This window comes from Caloenas nicobarica, chromosome 3, assembly GCF_036013445.1.
Source record: "Caloenas nicobarica isolate bCalNic1 chromosome 3, bCalNic1.hap1, whole genome shotgun sequence".
Classification (NCBI taxonomy): domain Eukaryota; kingdom Metazoa; phylum Chordata; class Aves; order Columbiformes; family Columbidae; genus Caloenas; species Caloenas nicobarica.
The window spans coordinates 8,214,461-8,233,431 of NC_088247.1; the positions used below are offsets into that span (position 1 = coordinate 8,214,461).

General features: G+C 38.3%; 1 protein-coding gene across 1 annotated transcript; it reads left to right on the top strand.

Annotated features, from left to right (window-relative positions):
• The first annotated feature begins 2,057 nt into the window (after positions 1–2,057).
• On the top strand, positions 2,058–16,485 carry LOC135987540 (WD repeat and coiled-coil-containing protein-like). The gene is made up of 3 exons (XM_065632528.1): positions 2,058–3,977; positions 12,574–12,694; positions 16,319–16,485. Exons 1-3 carry the CDS (start codon positions 2,058–2,060, stop codon positions 16,483–16,485), a joined length of 2,208 nt encoding a protein of 735 aa, XP_065488600.1.
• Positions 16,486–18,971: the final 2,486 nt, after the last annotated feature.

Below are 18,971 nucleotides of genomic sequence, written 5' to 3' on the forward strand. Positions count from 1 at the left end.
AGCTGCTGGGATTGTATTTTAATGTAATCTATTCATTATAACTACTATGTGTAAAAAGCTACCACTCATCTATGACATACGTGCTATCACTTTGAGAAAGTATTATACACAATAGTCAGAGCATCGAGTGAAATGGGTATGGCCATGTGGCATCATAAGCATGGCCTGCACATCTGTGTCAGCAATAGGTAAAGTAAAGTCATTAAAAAACATGGTTTCCCTGCAAGCACAGACAGGGATCAAAAATTTAGGAGTTTTGCATTAAAGAGGATCTTCTTACCTGCATACTTAGCTTTTTCATTTTTACCTGTTCCTGTCACCACTGCTGGCTTGTCCTTGATGAATATTAAAAAGTCTTGATTTTAAATGTAATCTTTATTAAATAATCTACAAAAAACAAGTAGCTGTGAATGAGAATATGGTGTAATTACACAAATTTGGGAGTTCTTTAGTGGTAGTCACCATCCTCAGTAAAAACACTTGGAAAAAGGATACTTAAAAATTTCTTACCTACCTTCAAGAAGAGTTCTTTTTTTTTTCCCCAGGTGGTACTATAAAAATATATAAAGTATAAATCAGCCAAAGATGCAGAATGTGCATAGTTAAGTCTTACATATTTAACCATAACGATTACATTGATAATTTGTAAACCTCTGCCCAGGTCTAATTTATTCACATGTGGGTTTTTTGTGCAAACGGCAAGAGACACAGGTTACATCAAAGCAGAACGAAGATGCTGGCAAAAAAAAAAAAAAAAATGATGCTGAGGATGAGATTCAGTTACCTGTACATAAGCTCCTAAAGCCATCTTAGACAGTCTAGGGACTATCCAGGGATCATCTCTGTTGCCAGCTGCCACTCCAGAATGGCACTTCTCTAAGTCCTGTGCCGTGTCTGCCAGCCCAGTGTGGCCGTTTCAGATATCTCAGGGCATTGAAAATAGTAATGGTTGTGTGTATTTAAGTAATTCATCCCACCCCGACAATTTATGTTCAGTGATAATGCAAGCTCTGTCCAAACTAATCTGAGAAAAGGATGTGTTGAGGAAGGAGGAATGGAGACACCCAGAGCGGTCCACCTGAACCAGCTTTGGTTCTGAAATGATATGGCCAAACCAAACTGGCGTATCTTCACATGGCCCCACTGTGTTCCATGATTTTATTGTTGGGTCTTTGACAGCTCCAGGATTTTTGCATGATGTTACGTTACATATTGCAGAAACTGCAGAGTTTAGGGAAACACGAAAATTTTGGATTCCTCTTTCCATTTTGGCTATATGATGAGGGAATAGACCTCAGATGCAAGTGGCTGCGAAGACCAAGAAAGAAATAAATATATATTTGTGGCTAGGAAATCTGCCCTGGTAAAATGAACACTAATCAGCTGTCTCTATTTCTAGATTATTTTGCTTTTTTAAAAAATCTCATCTTCCTTCATGCTCCTATAACTACTAACAGAACAGAGCATGATTTCCCTTTTCTACTTTCCTTTCATAGCCACTTAGGATCTTGTATATTTGAAAGATGCTGTCCATCAGAGATCGCAATCTGCCTTGTACAGTTCTCAGGTATGTTTAAATCTTCTTTTATCCTTCAAAGGCTGGCTGAAAGAAGTGTCAGGTCATTATTTCAGGCTGTAGCTTAATACTTTGCTTCAACAGTGTATGATCTCTCTCCAGCCTTCAGCAAAGACCTTCATTCGCTGAAGGTCAAGGTATTAGAGTGTTATTTTTAAATATATTCCCAGCAGTGAAGAGTTAAAAATAGACTTCTACAAAAACGTCTGGTAATTGGTTAAACCTCGTTAGCCATCACATGAAGATGATAACTCCTCCCAGGAAAAGGCATAGCAAAAGCAGCTTTGACATGGATTTATACTTAGAAGAGAAGCTGTGGGCTTACCGGGAAGGAGTTCACAATATAGGCTCTTGGATAATTAGTGGAAAAAACAGCTTGATTCTAGAAAGGAAGGAGATACGAGAAAAAAAATTCCTCATCATGATCTGCAAGTGAATTCCATGGATTCTTGACTTTGGAACAACCACCAGTAGACAGAAGATGGAGCTGGGAAAGGCAAAGCTGCTGAGAACAGGCCTCAATGCTTTATATCAGGCCATCCACCCCGTGCACGGAATTGCCTGGACAGATGGGAAGCAAGTGATGCTGACTGCTTTATACTATCATAACAGAGAGCTGAAGTTTGGAGACTCAAGTGTCGTTGGTCAATTTGAACACGTTCATGGGCTTTACTGGGGCCCGTGTTGCTCCACAGACACCCCAGCTCTGCTCGCCGTTCAGCATAAAAAGCACGTCAGCGTTTGGCAGCTGGGCTACAGCACTGCAGAGAAGAACAAACCCTTGATTTCTCAGACGTGTGAGGTCGGTGAGCCATTTCCACTGCTTTCTCAGGGCTGTGTCTGGCATCCAAAGAAGGAGGTCTTGGCTGTGCTTACGAAAAGAGATGCTTCAGTCTTGCACGCTGTTCGTACTGATAATACCAGAGTTAAGGCAGATATCAAAAGCAGTGGCCTTATCCACTGTGCTTCCTGGACTAAGGATGGGAATCGTTTAGTGATTGCTATAGGCAGTGCCCTGCATTCCTACATATGGGATGATGCTCAGAAGACTCTGAATACCTGCTCCTTTTGCCCAGTCTTTGATGTAGGAGGTTATATCTGTGCTATAGAAGCCACGCTGGATTTCCAAATTGCTGTAGCTACTGAGCTTCCTTTAGATAATATCTGTGGTTTGAATGCGGGCATTGCATTTGATATGCTGTCTGGTACAGAACCTGGTTCTTCAATCTCGCCATCTGCTCGGGTGCTTGGTGATGAGGAATACTCCATGGACGTGAGAAGAAAGTCCACAGATTCAGATAAATCGGGTGTTGATTCAGTTGCTTCTTCTTCATCAGGACCTGTGGATTTGACCCATATCCTTGCAAACCACCGTCAGTCTGATCCCGGACCTCTTATTACTCTGAAACGCAAAGACTCTGCAGCAACAAATGGTCAAGATTCTTCTCACTTGATCTTGGTGACTTTTGAGAGGAAGGTAACCACCACCAGAAAAGTCACCATCCCCGGTATTCTGGTTCCTGATATAATGGCTTTTGACCTTAGAGCTCAGATTGTGGCAGTAGCCTCCAATACTTCTAACATTGTTTTGGTGTATTCAGTAACCTCTTCTTGCATGCCTCATATTCAACAAATCCAGCTGGAAAAAAATGAAAGACCAAAGGGATTATGCTTTTTGACAGATAAGCTCCTGTTAATTCTGATCGGCAAGCAAAAGTTCCCTGAGCCTAGTCCTATTTTGTCTTCAAGTTCAGACAGGTATGTAATGCGTCTGATGATCAAAGAATTGATACTGGACGAAGATTCTTCAGCATTGCCTGAGACTAAGCAGACTATGTTGTATAACTTTGAATCCTCTGTTAATATACCTGGAAAAAGAAAGTTCTTTGAAAATCTTGCTACCGAAGACCAACCTCAAAGCAGGGAGCTGCTAATACCAAGAAGCACAGTGATTCAGTCTCCTAGTGGCAGGAGAAGACTCATCGAAGAAGTTAAGAGCCCTAGTTATGAGCAGAGCTCTTCATCAAGTGTGAGTGACCCGGATGAAAAAAGGATCCCTGGTGACCCCTCAGTGGCCTTGGAAATATTGGATGCTGAACCCACCAACCGTTCCGTGTCTGTTCTGGGTTTTGGAACACATACCAGGCTTTCCAACAGACCAGCTTCCCCTAAAGTGCAGTTCAACGTGATTCAAGAAACATCAAGTTCACCTAAAAACAACAATTTGCCAAGTGAAAGAGGAGTGAGTCACATATCTAGAAATTTAGAGAGACTTTGTGGCAGCTTCAATGAGTTACAACTGAGTCTTTCTGAAATAACAGACTTGGCTAAAAATGGGAGGAGGATATCATTAACCTATCCATGTTCACAGGAACCACCTGTCCTTCATATCACTTACCAGGTAACATCTTTTTCAGCTTGAAAATATCATGATAGGACACTGATTTTTAAACAATCTTGTATTTATTTAGCTTTAAATCAAAAGGATGCAGTTTAATTCTTATAAACCCAAGAGAAATGTAACCTGAGTTTGGCATCAAGCTTAATTTAAAATGGTATTATAATTTGTCATTGAAACGATAACTCAGGATGATGTGGGTAACTTAAAGGATACTTTACATGGGAGATTTGTGTCTGTTCATTCTTCTTTGACTAAGCACAACTGTCTTGGATACCAGCTGATTTTGTGTGCCTATATCACAGAGAGAGAACAGAGCCAAACAGTTGTTAATGTACAAAAGGTTCACATTAATTTAGTGCAGAGATGAGCCCATGAGTAGGGTGGTACAGTAGCCCACCAGAAACATAAGTTCAAATCCAAGCTCAAATCCGAAGTTTGAAGATAGCTAGACTGTCATGAGGGCTCGAACAAAGTATTGAATCTCAATTTATGGAAAAATCAGATTGGCATGATATAAAGTTGGCTTAATTCTACTTTAATTTCTTACCACTGATCGTCGTAGAACTGGGCATACTCAATTTGTAAAAAAATATTACCACTTCAGATTTTCTGGAAAAAAAAAAAAAAAAAAAAATCTGTCGACATGTAATTATAATTTCACTAACTAAATACACGAATGTCAAATCATCATGTTGCTATCCCACCCTTGTTTTGGCAACATTCCTACTGGCTTCAATAAGAATTTCAACTAAGGAATGTAGGTTGAATAATTATTTCTGGCTATTATTGTTATTTGCAGTAATACTAACATTATACTGATAACATTTTTGGTCATGTTGATGCTAGTGGTATTGCTGCTAAAGCTGGGGTCCCTTTCAGGATGTAGATGCCGATTATAAATACATTCTTATCTACTGCAGCATAAGCAGCATTATGTCAAAATAATACATTACATTGTGATGATGCTGAAGTATGTACTTCTCAAATAAATTTGACTTCCTTTTACTTTAAAGGAATCCATACAGACATCTAAGTACTCCTCCTTAAACACTCATTAAGGGAATGGTGACTCAATTCAATCATAGTCATCACTTTTAGCAATTGTTTACTTGGCATTTAAGCAGATTCTGGTATGTTGGGTGCTCTGGATAAAAGCAAAGCTTTTGATCTGAATTAATCAATAATTTAACTTGAATACATTACACAAATTATGGCGAAAAAAAGGAACATGTCTATTTTAAATAATTTAGGAGTTTATTTGCCAAGAAGCAAGCCCTTCTGTTCTCCAGCATGTTCTAATTATTTCTGATTTCTTAACATAAATCAACTTATTTATTTAGCAAGCAGCCTTATCTCTGGGATTCGTTTGGATTAACCTTTCCAAAGAGAAGTTTTGTTTGTGACACTTAACATTAATCTAAGATCTGAAGTCACTGTGCACATTTGCTTGCACAAGCAGTAAGAATTAATTATCCTTATTATTAATTAATGCTTTTAAAATACTGCTAGACTAACTACATTTAGAAAGGAAGACTTATTTATCTCAACAGGCTATTTTCACATTGAGCCAGCAGAAAGCAGTGCTAATACTGCATTATAATGACTCAGAAAAAGTGCCACTTAACATCTTTCCGACCCACGTAGCTTTTCTGTGTGAGTCTCACGACTAATGCCTTGGGTGGTTCAGCCTCTCCTCCAGAATTTAACAGGATCACAGCATGATGTCAGGAACTAATGAAAAATGGACTGATGGCAAAAAGGCCTCCAGACAGACAGGGAAATATTTGCTTCATAGGCAGCTAATAATTTTCTCCGAAAAGAGTTGTTTTGATTAGTTTGGGTTCAGACATGTGAACGTCGTTGCTCCTTGAGGAGGTGACGAGGGCTCTGTGAGCTCAGCGGGGCTGTGCGTTCCAGCCGGGCTCCATGGTCACAGTGCAAAAAGTCAGGAAACAGCTTTATTGCCTGATGATATAAATATCAGCCTGTGGAAAACGTCCCAAGCTTTAGGAACACCGCAGTCCAGTCAATAATCTGGCCGTTATCTTCCAGCTTTTTGTGCCAAGCACATGTCATCTTAAGTGTTTGTATAATCCCCAGCAAGGCAGAGGCTAAATCTTGATTGAGAAATCTGTTGTACTGTAATGATCCATACTGCATAACCATATTTATGCATCAAAAACATAAAAGGAAAGTTTACAGCATAACAGATAAAAATGTAGCAATAACTAGTGGGCAATTATGAACACTGTTGTGCAGAAGCATTATTGACATATTTATGCATGTTTCCAGTTCTGCTTAGAAAACCATAAGATAAAACAGAATGCATGTTACTTAATAATTCATAATGTCTGCTCACTAAATAGTCTTCAAAATCTCTGTTTATTCTGTTAGCGCTAGCTCACCTATAGCTCCTCTGAAATCACATCCATGCAGTACTACCCAAATTTCTATTCTTGTAGCCCATAGGCATAAAAGAAAAACACGATCGCTCACGCTTTGGAAATGTCACTGCACTATCACTCCTGTAATAGCGTTCAGCTACCAGAGGTGACTTGATCATTCAACCCCGAAAAGCAAATATTATTGCTCTTTCATCACATACAGGCTTGTGATTCAGGATTGTGTGGGAGGGCAGACAGAGTAAGAGGATATTATCTAAAAAGGAAAGAAAAAAAAAAAGAAAGAGATGAGGATCTGTCACAGATTTGTTTCTGTTTCATTTTGCAAAAAGATACTTTTTCCATCCTTTTCACCCAGAAAAGAAACAGCTGCAGAATATTTAAACTAGCACCATTCAAAAGCTAATTACAGTGGAAATAAAGCCAATCTGGATTTGAAATTAATGGCATTTAGACAAACCTCTCCAGGAGGAATAAGCTTCATCTTAATCTGAAGAATAATAATAACTCTTACATTTTGCTCACAAGCAGTATTATGTCAGACGTGTTTATCACTGAGAGCATATATTGCATAATTAAACAGGAAATAAATATATTTTCAGTAATTAGTCACCATGGTTTCCTTTTCTTAGCACTCACCAATAATTGTATACAAGTCAATTCGTACTTTTATAGCATCTTCATACAATTTACTGTGGGAAACTTTATTGCCAAGGTCAGCTATAAAATAAACAAATTTTTACACAGAGCTAGGAGATGAATAGAAAGGATCCAAACATATGACAATAAATTTTTTTTCTGATAGAATTACATGCTGTAGAGATAAAGAAGGGGGATAAAAGGACGGCACAGTAAAATGAGCAAAGACCAGACTGCCATGATCAGCTGTGATAAGAACACGAACCTTTCTGAAATCCAAAGGGCAATTTTGACTCCGGTCGAGCAATAGAAAGAAAGTCATGAAAATGATGGAAGAGGAAGGTGACGTGACTGCTCCCCGGAGTAAGAAACTACTCAGCCATCCTGAAGTTCAGAAGGAAGAGATTTAGGATGACCGTAAAATAAAGACCTGCAGTAGTCAAGACAAGGCGTGATTAATGCACGGATAACATTTTGAGCAAAGGCTGGAGAACTTGTAAAGTACGAATTCTGACAACAATGTTCTGAACCTGATCAATAGCAGACAAGCAGGGTTTGTTGAGGAGACACAATAGGTTTTATTAGAGCAGATGAGTTGTTTTCTGGGTACACAGACGCAAAGGAAAAGGAATATGTAATGTCAAAAATGAATCCAAGGTTTTGTACTGTGCAAAGAAAGATCTGAACTTTAAAAACCAAGAAACAAAACAAAAAACTAACAACACCCAAAACATAAAGATCATGGAAGAACAAGCACAAGGACAAAGGGTACATCTTAGATGACAATATACCTGAAACAGTAGTTGCAGAACTAATTACAGGGAGCCAAGAGAGAAATTCTACCGTCATATCAAGTGAAATGCCAATGTGCACTATAAATGCAAACTGCACTGGGATTTAAGCACCCCTGAGCACCTCAGATCTCTTCCAATGTAAACATTTTACAGGCTTATGCTTCTCTGACAGGTTAATTACGGTTGCAATTGGAATGTCCCGCATAAGGGCAAGCAAAGATATTAAGATCTCCATCAAAATAAATTCGGGATTCACCCAAAGTCAAAAAGGAATCACAGCAACAGGAGAAATGATGACAGGAAAGGGGAGCAGTGCAGGTTGCCAAACCTGATTAATATTACCTGTGGCAATGCTGTGCAAGGCTTAATGAGACACAGCACTTTGAAGGTCAAAAATCACAGTTCTCGTTCCTCTTCAGTGCTTTGCCTTAGCCAGCTAACTCTGTTTTCATTGTCTTCTGGGCCAGACCCCTCATGTCTATTTAATTTACTGGTTTTTTCTGATCCCACACAATGAATGTGGGGGCAAGGCAGGAGCAAGCTGACTAGTGGGTACTCAGGTATCAAAACTGAAATTACCGCTGAAACCTCACAAAGAGCTGAAATCAAGGGTTTAAGAAAATGAAAACAGAGTTCTAGGCAATTACAGCACTATTCATCTTAAAATGCATGGATATGACTGGCCAACCTGATACGTTTCCTTTATAAGAGAACGGGTTATTAACAGAAAGGGTACAAAGAATATTTAAAATACCTATAATTCAGTACAATACTTAAAACTGGGCCACAAGGGAAATAACTTGTTCAACAGAAGAGAATAAGGATTAATAGAAGAAATATAAGATGGTTAAGGAATTAGCTGGAAGGAAGATAGTAAATGGTCATAGTAATATGAAAGAAAATGAAGAAATTTACTAGAGGATTTTCTGATGATTGATCCTCAGACTAATCTGAAAGTTTCTTTAATGATCTGATGAGACGTGCTAATAAAATCTGTGTATGGCATAAAGTCATTAGTAGGATATGAAGTAGTCAATAGAGGATCAGAGTATCACACCTGTAGTTTTATGACATTAGCATTAAAATTTTTTTTTTAAATGCGTTGAAATGAGCTCATACGAAGTGCATAGTGATATATTCCAGGATAATTGAAGGAATTTGTGCTGTAAACTGCATATTCATTAGCTGGAAGCAACCAAGGACAACAAAAGCTTGCACATGTTAAGTGAGTACAAGATGATTATGCATCAAAAATGTGGTAAGTTTATGAAAAAAGGGCAGTTTGTGGGTACATCAGTGAGGCACATCCAGTAAGTACCACAGTCCTGGGCAACACAACCCTGAGGCCTCATTTGGAAAACATTTAAGATTTCTAGACTTCCACGTGCACGAAAGACAGTTTCAAACTGCAATTGATCACTAAACCAGGCTTAGTAAAAACGATTCTGATTGGTAGCATATTCTTATTTACTTCACTGTTTCACCAGTCGTTAAATTTAAGTTAGTGAAGGCGATCTTAGCATCCAGGGAAGTGTAGGCAGTGCGTTAGGAAATACAAGATAAAAAGTGAAGAACGTCAAGGGGCAGAAGTGGCTGAGTGCTCAGTGGGGTCAAACACAGGATAAGCAACACGGTGTTTTATTGTGCAGATGTATGGTACATAATGTCTAATCCAGGAACCCTTTTTACCTTCGTAAATTATTTTATACTCATATATATTTTAATACCGAAACACGAGTTTTGAGAGTTTGGCTGCTGGCTGCTGCCCAGAACACCCTTTATAGGCTATAAAATCTGATCAAGGGGCAGCCTGACACAGATGCAGGAAAACAATTCTGGAACTGATGGTTTCTTTCTGTGGGATTTTTGTTGAGGGAGGGTTGGACCTGACCTTCTCCAAGAAGTTGGCTAAAGAAAATATGAAAATATCCACTCATGCCTGTGGAAATATATTCATTTCTTCTGTGATTAATATGTTCTTAGTCTACCAATAAACTTTGGGTTAGGATAAAACAACTAACATTAAGAGATTTTAATCTGAGAATGGAAAGTCCTCTGGCTTCTGTTGGAGCAACACAGCAAATCCAGAGATACATATTTTGGGAAAAGGTGGATTAAACTTAGATTTGACTAGAAAATGGTCTTTGGGTTAAGATATGAAAAAGGGAAGTACTGGGGTGAGATTTTAGTTGTATTTCTAACTCTGTCACAAATTATTTTCTCAACCTTGAGTGAATCTCCTAATCTTCCTGTGTAGTGATTTGATAATCTATAAACAGGGAATACTCACAGTCACCTATCTCTCAAGAAGGGTTTAAATATGATGTGCGTGAACATATTCCTTAAAAAGAAAGCATGTTAACAACACTTAAACTAAACATGAAACAAAAAGGATAAATAATTAGAAGATTAAAACAGAGAAAGATTCTTGACCTGACGGAATTGGTTAGGATAAAAAACAAATGCCATATAGTTTTGTATATACAAAAATGTCTTCCACTTCTAGTGGTTGTTCCTGTAGTAACTTGCGAGGCTAAGTGGGAATCATACTAGAACATAGTCTTCCTTAATATACATTTCCATCCGACTGATTTCAAGTCAACAGAGGCAGAGCTAGAGCGTTTTCTGATTATTCTTGAATTGAAGCATATCTATGTGAAAACACGAACCACTCGGGTCAAGGCAATGCGCCCATCCCATTTACAGCCCACCTTTTTCTGTAACTCATTAACTGCAGTACAAGTTTGAATAAACTCTGCTATTTCAGCCTGAATTCAGGAAAATGAAAGAGTTGTTAGATGTACTAATCCACAATATGCAGCAATGAAAAGATTTGCACAAATAACTCTACAGGCAAATAGCAACTTCGCCATGTTCGCAACTTCGCAATGCACATGCTCATTGCTGAACATTCAGCGCATTGAGTTTTAAGTGTACTTAGGTTCAACAGAATATAGTACTGTATAATTTGAAGAAAACTAAAAATGACAAAGAAGTTCTGTTATATAGTTATAGCTGTAATAAGAAGTTACTGTAAGTTTATGACTAAGAAAATGATACTTTTTTTGATGCACTCCTTAGGTATTTCTGGCTGTTTTGGATGAGAAAGGTGAGGAGAAGACCTTTGAAAGTTCAGAAGTGTATGTTTTTAATGGAAAGATATTTTTATGGATCTTACATCTTCAGTCAGTTAAAATAAATAAATAACAGTCGGCCATAGACTATCTGCATGGCCAATTTATGATAGACTGGGGAGAAATACTTTTGCAACAGTTAGTAGACATGCTGATTTACAGGATGCAATGTGGTTGCATGACAGCACACATACTACATACAGAAAAATGAAAGTAATTGATTTAGAAAGGTTGTTACATAGCAAAAAAAAGTACGTGTTCGCTGAGAGAGCGCCTGAGTCAAAAGACAGCTAATTAGAAATGAAGACAAGCATTAAAAGATACATTTATTTAGTCAAGGATTAGATTACTACACACAGAAATAGAAGATGCAGTGTGAATTCATTAAACTGTAAGTTTCACACCAGCAAAAAAGATCCAAGGGTGTATAGCAGACACAGACGGGGCAGGACCAGAACAGGAGTTAGGACAGATGATGTCTTTTCAACCCGTTCTAAAACATTAATTCGGATCCCTCCTGAACGTACAAAATAGGAAGGTCTAAGAAATGGGATAAATAGAATGTTCATTCAAGAAACAAATATGTTAAATCTGGAGGTACTGCAAACACAAGGGATGCTAAAGGAAAAAAAATCAAACAAACAAAAAATAAACAACAACTAAAAATCCCCATGGGAACTACATAGGTGGAAAGTACTGAGAATAAAAAACAAAATTAAATTCACAGGATAAATAATAGAAAGATTATTTAGAAGAAAATGTCCAGTTCACATATATCGTTTAATGGCATTGAGTCATTGGAGAAAAATTAATTCTAAAATGACTTTCAATGGATAGCAAATAGGAAAATGCAAATATATATCCACTCCGTAACAATATTAGCTGAGCTATTTTGTGGTCCTCGTGCTTTGCAGTAATCAGAATGACACAACACAAAAGTGTCAGTTCTCAAGGCCAGCTAAACATCAGGAATCACAAATATGCCACTTTTATATTAAAGTATGTTCTTTTAGTGAATGTCAGAGCGAATTCCAGGGCTGTAAAAGCACACATTCTCCCAAAGGAAGTCACAGGATTCCCAAGCTACCTTGTCATGACATTTACCCAGAGGCTGTTGCTCTGTCCAGTCTCTCTGCAATTCTCTCTGTGCCAGGCCTGAGGTTGTTTTACTGGGGTGGAATAGCTGAGCAACAACTATCAGAACGACCCACACATACAACTGAAACCGAGCAGAGTTCTCATTTGCTCTGGTAACAGCTCGGACAACGTTCTTTCAGGCATGATGTATTGCCTTCCATGGAATTGACTCTTCAGGCCGAAAGGCCCAATGGACACATATATGCATGACCCAATAAATTATATATATATAGGGCTGATGCAGTTTTGAGCTGTATAAGCACACAAGGCAAAAAGTGAAGAGACGTATTTCTCTTCACATGGGACTATGAGATTGAACTTAAAATTGCACTGCGTGATGGTGGTGTCTATAAACTGTAGCAAAGGCAAAGAAAAAGCAAAATGACTAAAGAACTGAAAGGAGAAAATGCAGAAGAATGGTTAAAAGAACTCAGGCACAATGTCTAAGCATTTAACAAGATCTTTTTCTTTTGCATCCCTGCATTTGAAGAAAAGTTTTTCAAATGGAGCAGTTACTGAAGAAACAAAGGATGTTCTCCTCTGTGATGGCAAGATCCACTTGAACTTAGTCCAGCAGCTCTTTGATCTGCCCATTATTGAAATGAAACACGGTATGTTCTTTTTATTTCTAGTATCTGGTTTCACCTGAGATTTTTAGTGTAAAGGAGGCATTTGTGGTAGAATAATTTACCCCACACTGTAGTAAACTGAGATAGCTGACTTTTTTTTATAAGTCTGTGCTTTCCTTTGTCAGAAATAAGGCAGAGTGCCTCTTGAAATCACCTAAATGCTAAGTAACTACAGAACTATCTGTTACCAGAGGAATATTCTAGAAGCCTCTACAGAGGAAGACTGAAAAAATGACCAGTACACGGTGTTACCTGGAAATAGAAATGCTTCCTTGAGACCTTTTGGCATTTTGCTTTGCCCATCCTCACAAGCATGTCCCAAACCTGACAACAGAGAGTAGGCTGGAGAAAAAAATAATTCTCAGAACATGATATATACATACATGTAGCTTTTGGGATTATTTTAGTGTAAGATAAAAAACAAAGCCCAATATTCTAATTTGCCAGTCTCACATTTCTACCACCCACCCCGGACTAACTTGTAAGGACAGAAGCAGGTTGGGAAATCCCAGCCCCAGCCTGGTATCTCAATTACCTTGTCCCTGTCCATGTATGTTTGCTTCTCAGCAACACACATGCTGGGGTTTTTTAGCCATTTCTCTATGTATTATTATCTTAAGCTACACAATAGATGTCTGTAACTATGATCTCCCTGCATTCTTTCCACACTGAGAGACCCATAAATTACTCTCTGTCTTGCCCCTTGTCTTAGCCTCTGACAGGCTGAGACACATCAGCTTAATTGGTATATTCTGTCTTACGAGAAACAAATTCAGCTATTGGTGAAATCAAAAAGAAAAGGAAAGTAATAATATAAGCTATAGTTTTAAAAATAATGATGGTTACATACCAGACTGCTATATAATAGCTTATTGATGAAAAAGAAACCAAGCCTTGGATGTTACTGGTCCTCGTACCAAGGACAGTGGGAAAAAGAGATGTAAAATATGCACCATTCTGCCATCCATATTCTGCTTATCTCCTTGTTGGTGATGAGACCACAAGAAGGAAGAAAAGGGGCCACAAATACAACACAAATCAGGGGAGCTGCCTTTATCCAAGACATATGGGGCCATTTCCATTTTCCCCAGGCTTACAGAAGTTTCTGAGACCAGTTCCAGAAGATAAGGAGATAGAGGTTTCATACTTTCGTCAGCAATCTCTCTTGACGGTGCAGTGCAGTGGAGGCATCCTGGAAATACTCCACTTGCTTTTAAGGCCTGAGCTATTTCCTTGCAGGCTTCTGCAATAACAGGGTGCAGCTCTGCAGGGCACCATTCACTACGAAAACAAGAAATAATGGGCCTGAGAAAATCTATTTTCAGCTCTATAGAACAACTGAATATTTAATATTTCATTAGCAGAACAGCACTCCTCTATTTCATGCATTAAACTTCAGAGATATCAAAAAGACAATGTCTCAGACTCGTCCTAACATGTCCTTCTTTCTTTTCAATGTGGCGTTTGGCTTTTCTGGAATTGAGTCTGTTTGTTGACAGCAAAAAGAACAACTGAAACAAGAGTTTTTCTGAAACTCACCAAAATCCTCCAAAATTTTCAGGTTTAGGGCAGAGATAGTTATGTGGCATTTTATTCAGTTCTGACCAGTATAGATTTATATTCCTAAATGTTTCCTTTGCCACAAGGCATGAATTTAAACATGACATTTAAAAATATCACTCCCACCCTCTAATGCTGTGTAATTAAAGTGGACGTAATGAAGAGCGTGCTTGTATTGCAATGACAGCCTGGCATTTTTTTACTATGAATAAACACTTAAACTGGAATATATTGGGAAAAAGAAGTTCACAACTGTAGGCCAAATTCATACCCACAGCAAGGCTATTATGATTATCAGAGTTATACGAGCAATGAACTTGGCTTCATGGTGAGCACTTTAAGCCCAGGACTATAATACCATTACCTGTACTAAATATAGGCTGTCGTGTAGTGCCCTGGTATGAGCACACAGAAGACTCTCTTTTCGGCAGGTCATTGTTGTAATAATCACACATAGCAAAAGGGCACTACATTCTGCGCAGGGTTTTTCCGTCATTTAAATATTTGGTAGGATATGCTTCAAAGCAAGTGTTGTCAATGATACACAGAATTTCAAACATTTCAATGGATGAAAATAAAAAGTCCCAAGAGTTTGACAAAAGAGGATGCTTTCCCAATTTGACCAGCCAGATAACTAGCGATTCAGACAGCAGAATTTCCACTTTCATTGCTCACAGAATCTGAAGTCTGTCCAGAATTAGAAAGAAAGTATTAAGTGTAGAAGATTAAAGATTCGTGGTTTGGAATGACAATCTTCTTATGATGTAACAGGTGACATGACAACACACAGTAGTGTAGCAGCTTGGAAAAGTGCTTTATTAATAGTATAAGGAGGGGAGATTTGCCTTGTCCAGGAACACACTTTGTTATGACTGCCAAAAATTAAGCATGGTTCTTCTCGGTTTTCTACGCTTCCTTTTTAAAACACAGTTTTATCTCCCCAAATTAAAATTTCCAACAACAGAACATCTCAGGGCTTGCTTTACCTCATAACCCAGCTAATGCCCCTGCTCATTAATGACAGGATCATATGCTCTAAGAACAACGGGTGATACAAGGGCTCCCACAATGCTTTTCAGTTGCCACAGATTTTTCTTTTTCATAAAATGTCAAGCTGAAAAAAAGAGACAGTGGATAATTCACTATTTTATATAAGAACTGCAAGATCCGGCCCAAAAGGAAAGAGATTAATCACTAGAAAAAATATATATGGCACATACAGCTTCATTGTCAAGCTGACTTGCAAAGGAAAGTAAAAAACAAAGGAGGGGTAGGTTTATTTTCTGCTTCTATGCAACACAGAAAGTGAACCTGAATGATTTTGAGGTCTTTAGTTTTTAATCTTGCTCCTTTTTTTTTTCCTCCAGAAAAAAAGGATTAAAAATGTCATTAATATTTTGTTCATTCTCTTTACGAAAAGATTTGATAAGTAAAGGACAATAAATTTTATTATATCAGCTTTTGTAAATCATGATATCTTTTGTAAATCACCTTCAAGATATAACTTCCTTCCATTTGCTGTACGAATTTGAAAACATACTGAACAATCTTGGCTTGACAGTAAAGGAGATGGAAACCGCTAATTCCTTCTAGAACAAATACAGCACAATCATTTTCTTTTCCAACTTTTTCAGTTTTTGTGATCTCTTCATCATTTGGGTAGAGCAGATGAGCAAAAAGGATGAGCAGAAGTAGATGTCACTAAAACAAAAGTCAGCATGGAAATGCTGGCTGAGTTTTCAGAAAATAGAGCTACAGTTTATCAGAACTAGCAAAGATGCACCTCGTTTTCCAACTTAATTTAAATAAGGGACAAAATACCTCAAACCTTTTGAGACCTTTCCTTCAGGCCCCCTTCGCATTGACACAAAGGTGTGTTTAGCATGGATCATCAGACCTTAATGTCATTAGCGTAATAAGGCTTTAGTGCACAAAAAGAAAGCCTGCTCTGCTCGTGTGCTGGCTGACTTTTTAAAACGTGCTTGTACATTTTACGTAACCAGAGCAGTGCACTCATTTTTGGGTTTTTTTGCTTAATTTTTGCAGGCTCTTCTTGGATCGTGCTCACTGCAGACAAGGACGGCTTCGTGCCATTAATATTCGAAGCAACACAAGAGATAATCATAAGGGATGGAACTGACAGTTCAGAAGTCTGTGGAGGTCACTCCTACAAAAAAAGCATTTCAATGCGACCACCAAGCAGCGTGACATAATTTCTGAACAAAGAACACTACTGACCTTCTCTTCTAACACAATACAGCGACATTCTGCAGCATCAGAAACCGAGTGACTAGAAAGCGGTCTTCACTACTTTCAGTGTACTTTAACTGTAAAATCTGTGGCATGGTTACACTATAGCTAAATCCTAAGGTTGGCTGGACCCTCATGATTTCTTCTGAAGGATCAGACCTAGAGGGAGGTTGACCACAGCTGTTGTTATTTATGGCTGCCAGTGGATTGGAGCAGAGAGACTTGTCTCTTCTTTAATTGAGGCCAGGATGTTCTTGGAGAAACAATATTATGCTAAAAATCATGCAATAACAACAAATCTAGCTAATACAGGTGTGCAGTCCACACAAAAGCTGAAGAAAATACAACTAAAAAGCATCTATATTCATTAAGGAAAAGCGGGAAGGGAAAAAAGAGGAACACTGCTTCACGGTCTCTTTGCCGTTCCAGCTGGATCCCATGGAAACCTGCAACATTTTCAGAAATGCTTAATTTTTACATGAAAATGTTCAATTACTTTAAAGGCTGCATCACTGTCTCCTCTCAGTGTCTTACACAGCACACAGATTTATATATGCACACAGGAGAGAAAGAAAAATCCTTGCAAGGTAAATCAAAGATCAAATGCATTGAATGTCAACTGCATTTGGCTAAATGCAGGTGTCTGCACCGAATTTGTCATCTAGACTCCTGTATGATCAGCCAAAAAAAGAAAAGCACTTTTACAGCAGATTACTCATGCCCTAACACAGATTTCTAAAACTGCTCGTGGTGAACCACCCCTATTAAGTAAGTAAATAAGTGCCTGTTATTTTCCACTGACTGCAAACACAAGCTGGGGTGACTAGTTTCAATACAAACATTCACATTTAGTCAGATGAACCTCATCCTCAGAGGCAAGAGGTGACACAGATACATCTGAGCAGCAGGCAGACAGATTCATGGAAGTTAAACTATCATGATTATTGTGACAGAAATAGGCATAAGAGAAGGACTGAAGGAATTCCCTAACTTTTCTTCCTTGAAATGCAAAGAGCTGGGTGAAGCGTCCTGAGTAGCTGCGTGTGTGAGGCCTGGCGTGTTGGACTGCCGGACAGCCCCCCGCAGACATGGCTGCTTCGCCCTGCACGGTCAGGGAAACATAAAAGGGATGAGACTTATTTAAGCTATTTTTAAGACTTATTTTGCATACTGTGCATTTGGGGTTTTGTTAATATTCCTGGAGAGTCTTTTTTCCCCTGCCTGGGAGCCATGGCAATTCTGTTTATAGGGCACAGATATGCTGAAATCCAGCTACGATACTTCACACCAAGGCTGGATCGAGAAGGTAGATGTATGGCCTGAAGGCACTTGATGAGTTTGAAAGGTTGTCATTAATACCATTCCAGGGATGCAGCACGAAATCGCATTAGGAACAGTTTCGATTCCTGAAATAAGGAAACAGTTTCAATTAATTAAATTGAATAACGTCCTTCTCACGCAAGTCTTCTCCCAAAGACAAAGGAATAACCATTCTAGATCGCCTACAACTACAGGTATGCAACGCAGCTGGGTATAGTTGTATCACCTTGTTCACAAAGATCTTTTTAAGCAGCCTCGAGGAGCATTCCAGTTTGTAAAAAACAAACAAACAAACACCAAACAAAAATACAACAAAAAATAACCAACAAAAAAACTACAGCAACAAAAATCTGAACTTTCAAGTATTAAACACATCTATTACTTTACAGTTATTTGATTACTTGGATTGCCTGCTACTTTGCATGAAAATTGTGTTCAAAAGTGTATTTGTGTTATTATCGCTATAAAATTTGGGTGAAGCTGTGCTTTCCTTCACTGAAATCAGCTCGAATCATTGAAATCAAATAAGTAACACAGAGGTTCCCAGTCTTAGTATGGTGAGGGAAGATATTATCCGATTTCTAAATTACAGCACACTTTGAAGCAGCAGATGTTTGTAATCCTGCAAATACACTTGAACAACATCTCTGTGTCTCACAACAGTATCTGGTATTCACAAAACCTATGCTACGGCCAAGACTAATAAAACTTAATTATAACTAACTAGAATGATAGGAGGATAAATTTCAGAGGAATACTTTGGCTCAACTAAAGGAAGGACTAAAAGGGATTTTTTCTCTCAAATATTATCTTCTAGGAGTGGTAGATGCACAGTTTGGTCCACTTCAAATGAGGCTATTGAAACACACACAAAAATATGTTAAATGTAACAGTCCTGCACTCTAAACATATGAACCTGAGGAAAAAATGGGATTGAGTCTATCAGGCTGATAACACACGATGACACTTTTGTTTGTACTGCATGGTTTCTTTGAGTTCATTATATACATGATTCATAAAGACTTCCTTGTTGCTAGAGAAATACGTTCCACCTTTTGTCATCTTCATGCCTCAGTGCTGTTGCAATAGCCAAAAGGGTGATTCTGAGATGGTGAAAATCTTAACTAGC

What these genes read in the sequence shown, in the direction of transcription:
- LOC135987540 (XM_065632528.1), top strand. Translation starts at nt 2,058, where the DNA reads ATGGAGCTGGGAAAGGCAAAGCTGCTGAGAACAGGCCTCAATGCTTTA. An exon ending in TCCTTCATATCACTTACCAG is followed by an intron (nt 3,978 to 12,573) that starts GTAACATCTTTT and finishes CTGCATTTGAAG; the next exon opens with AAAAGTTTTTCAAATGGAGC. An exon ending in CATTATTGAAATGAAACACG is followed by an intron (nt 12,695 to 16,318) that starts GTATGTTCTTTT and finishes TAATTTTTGCAG; the next exon opens with GCTCTTCTTGGATCGTGCTC.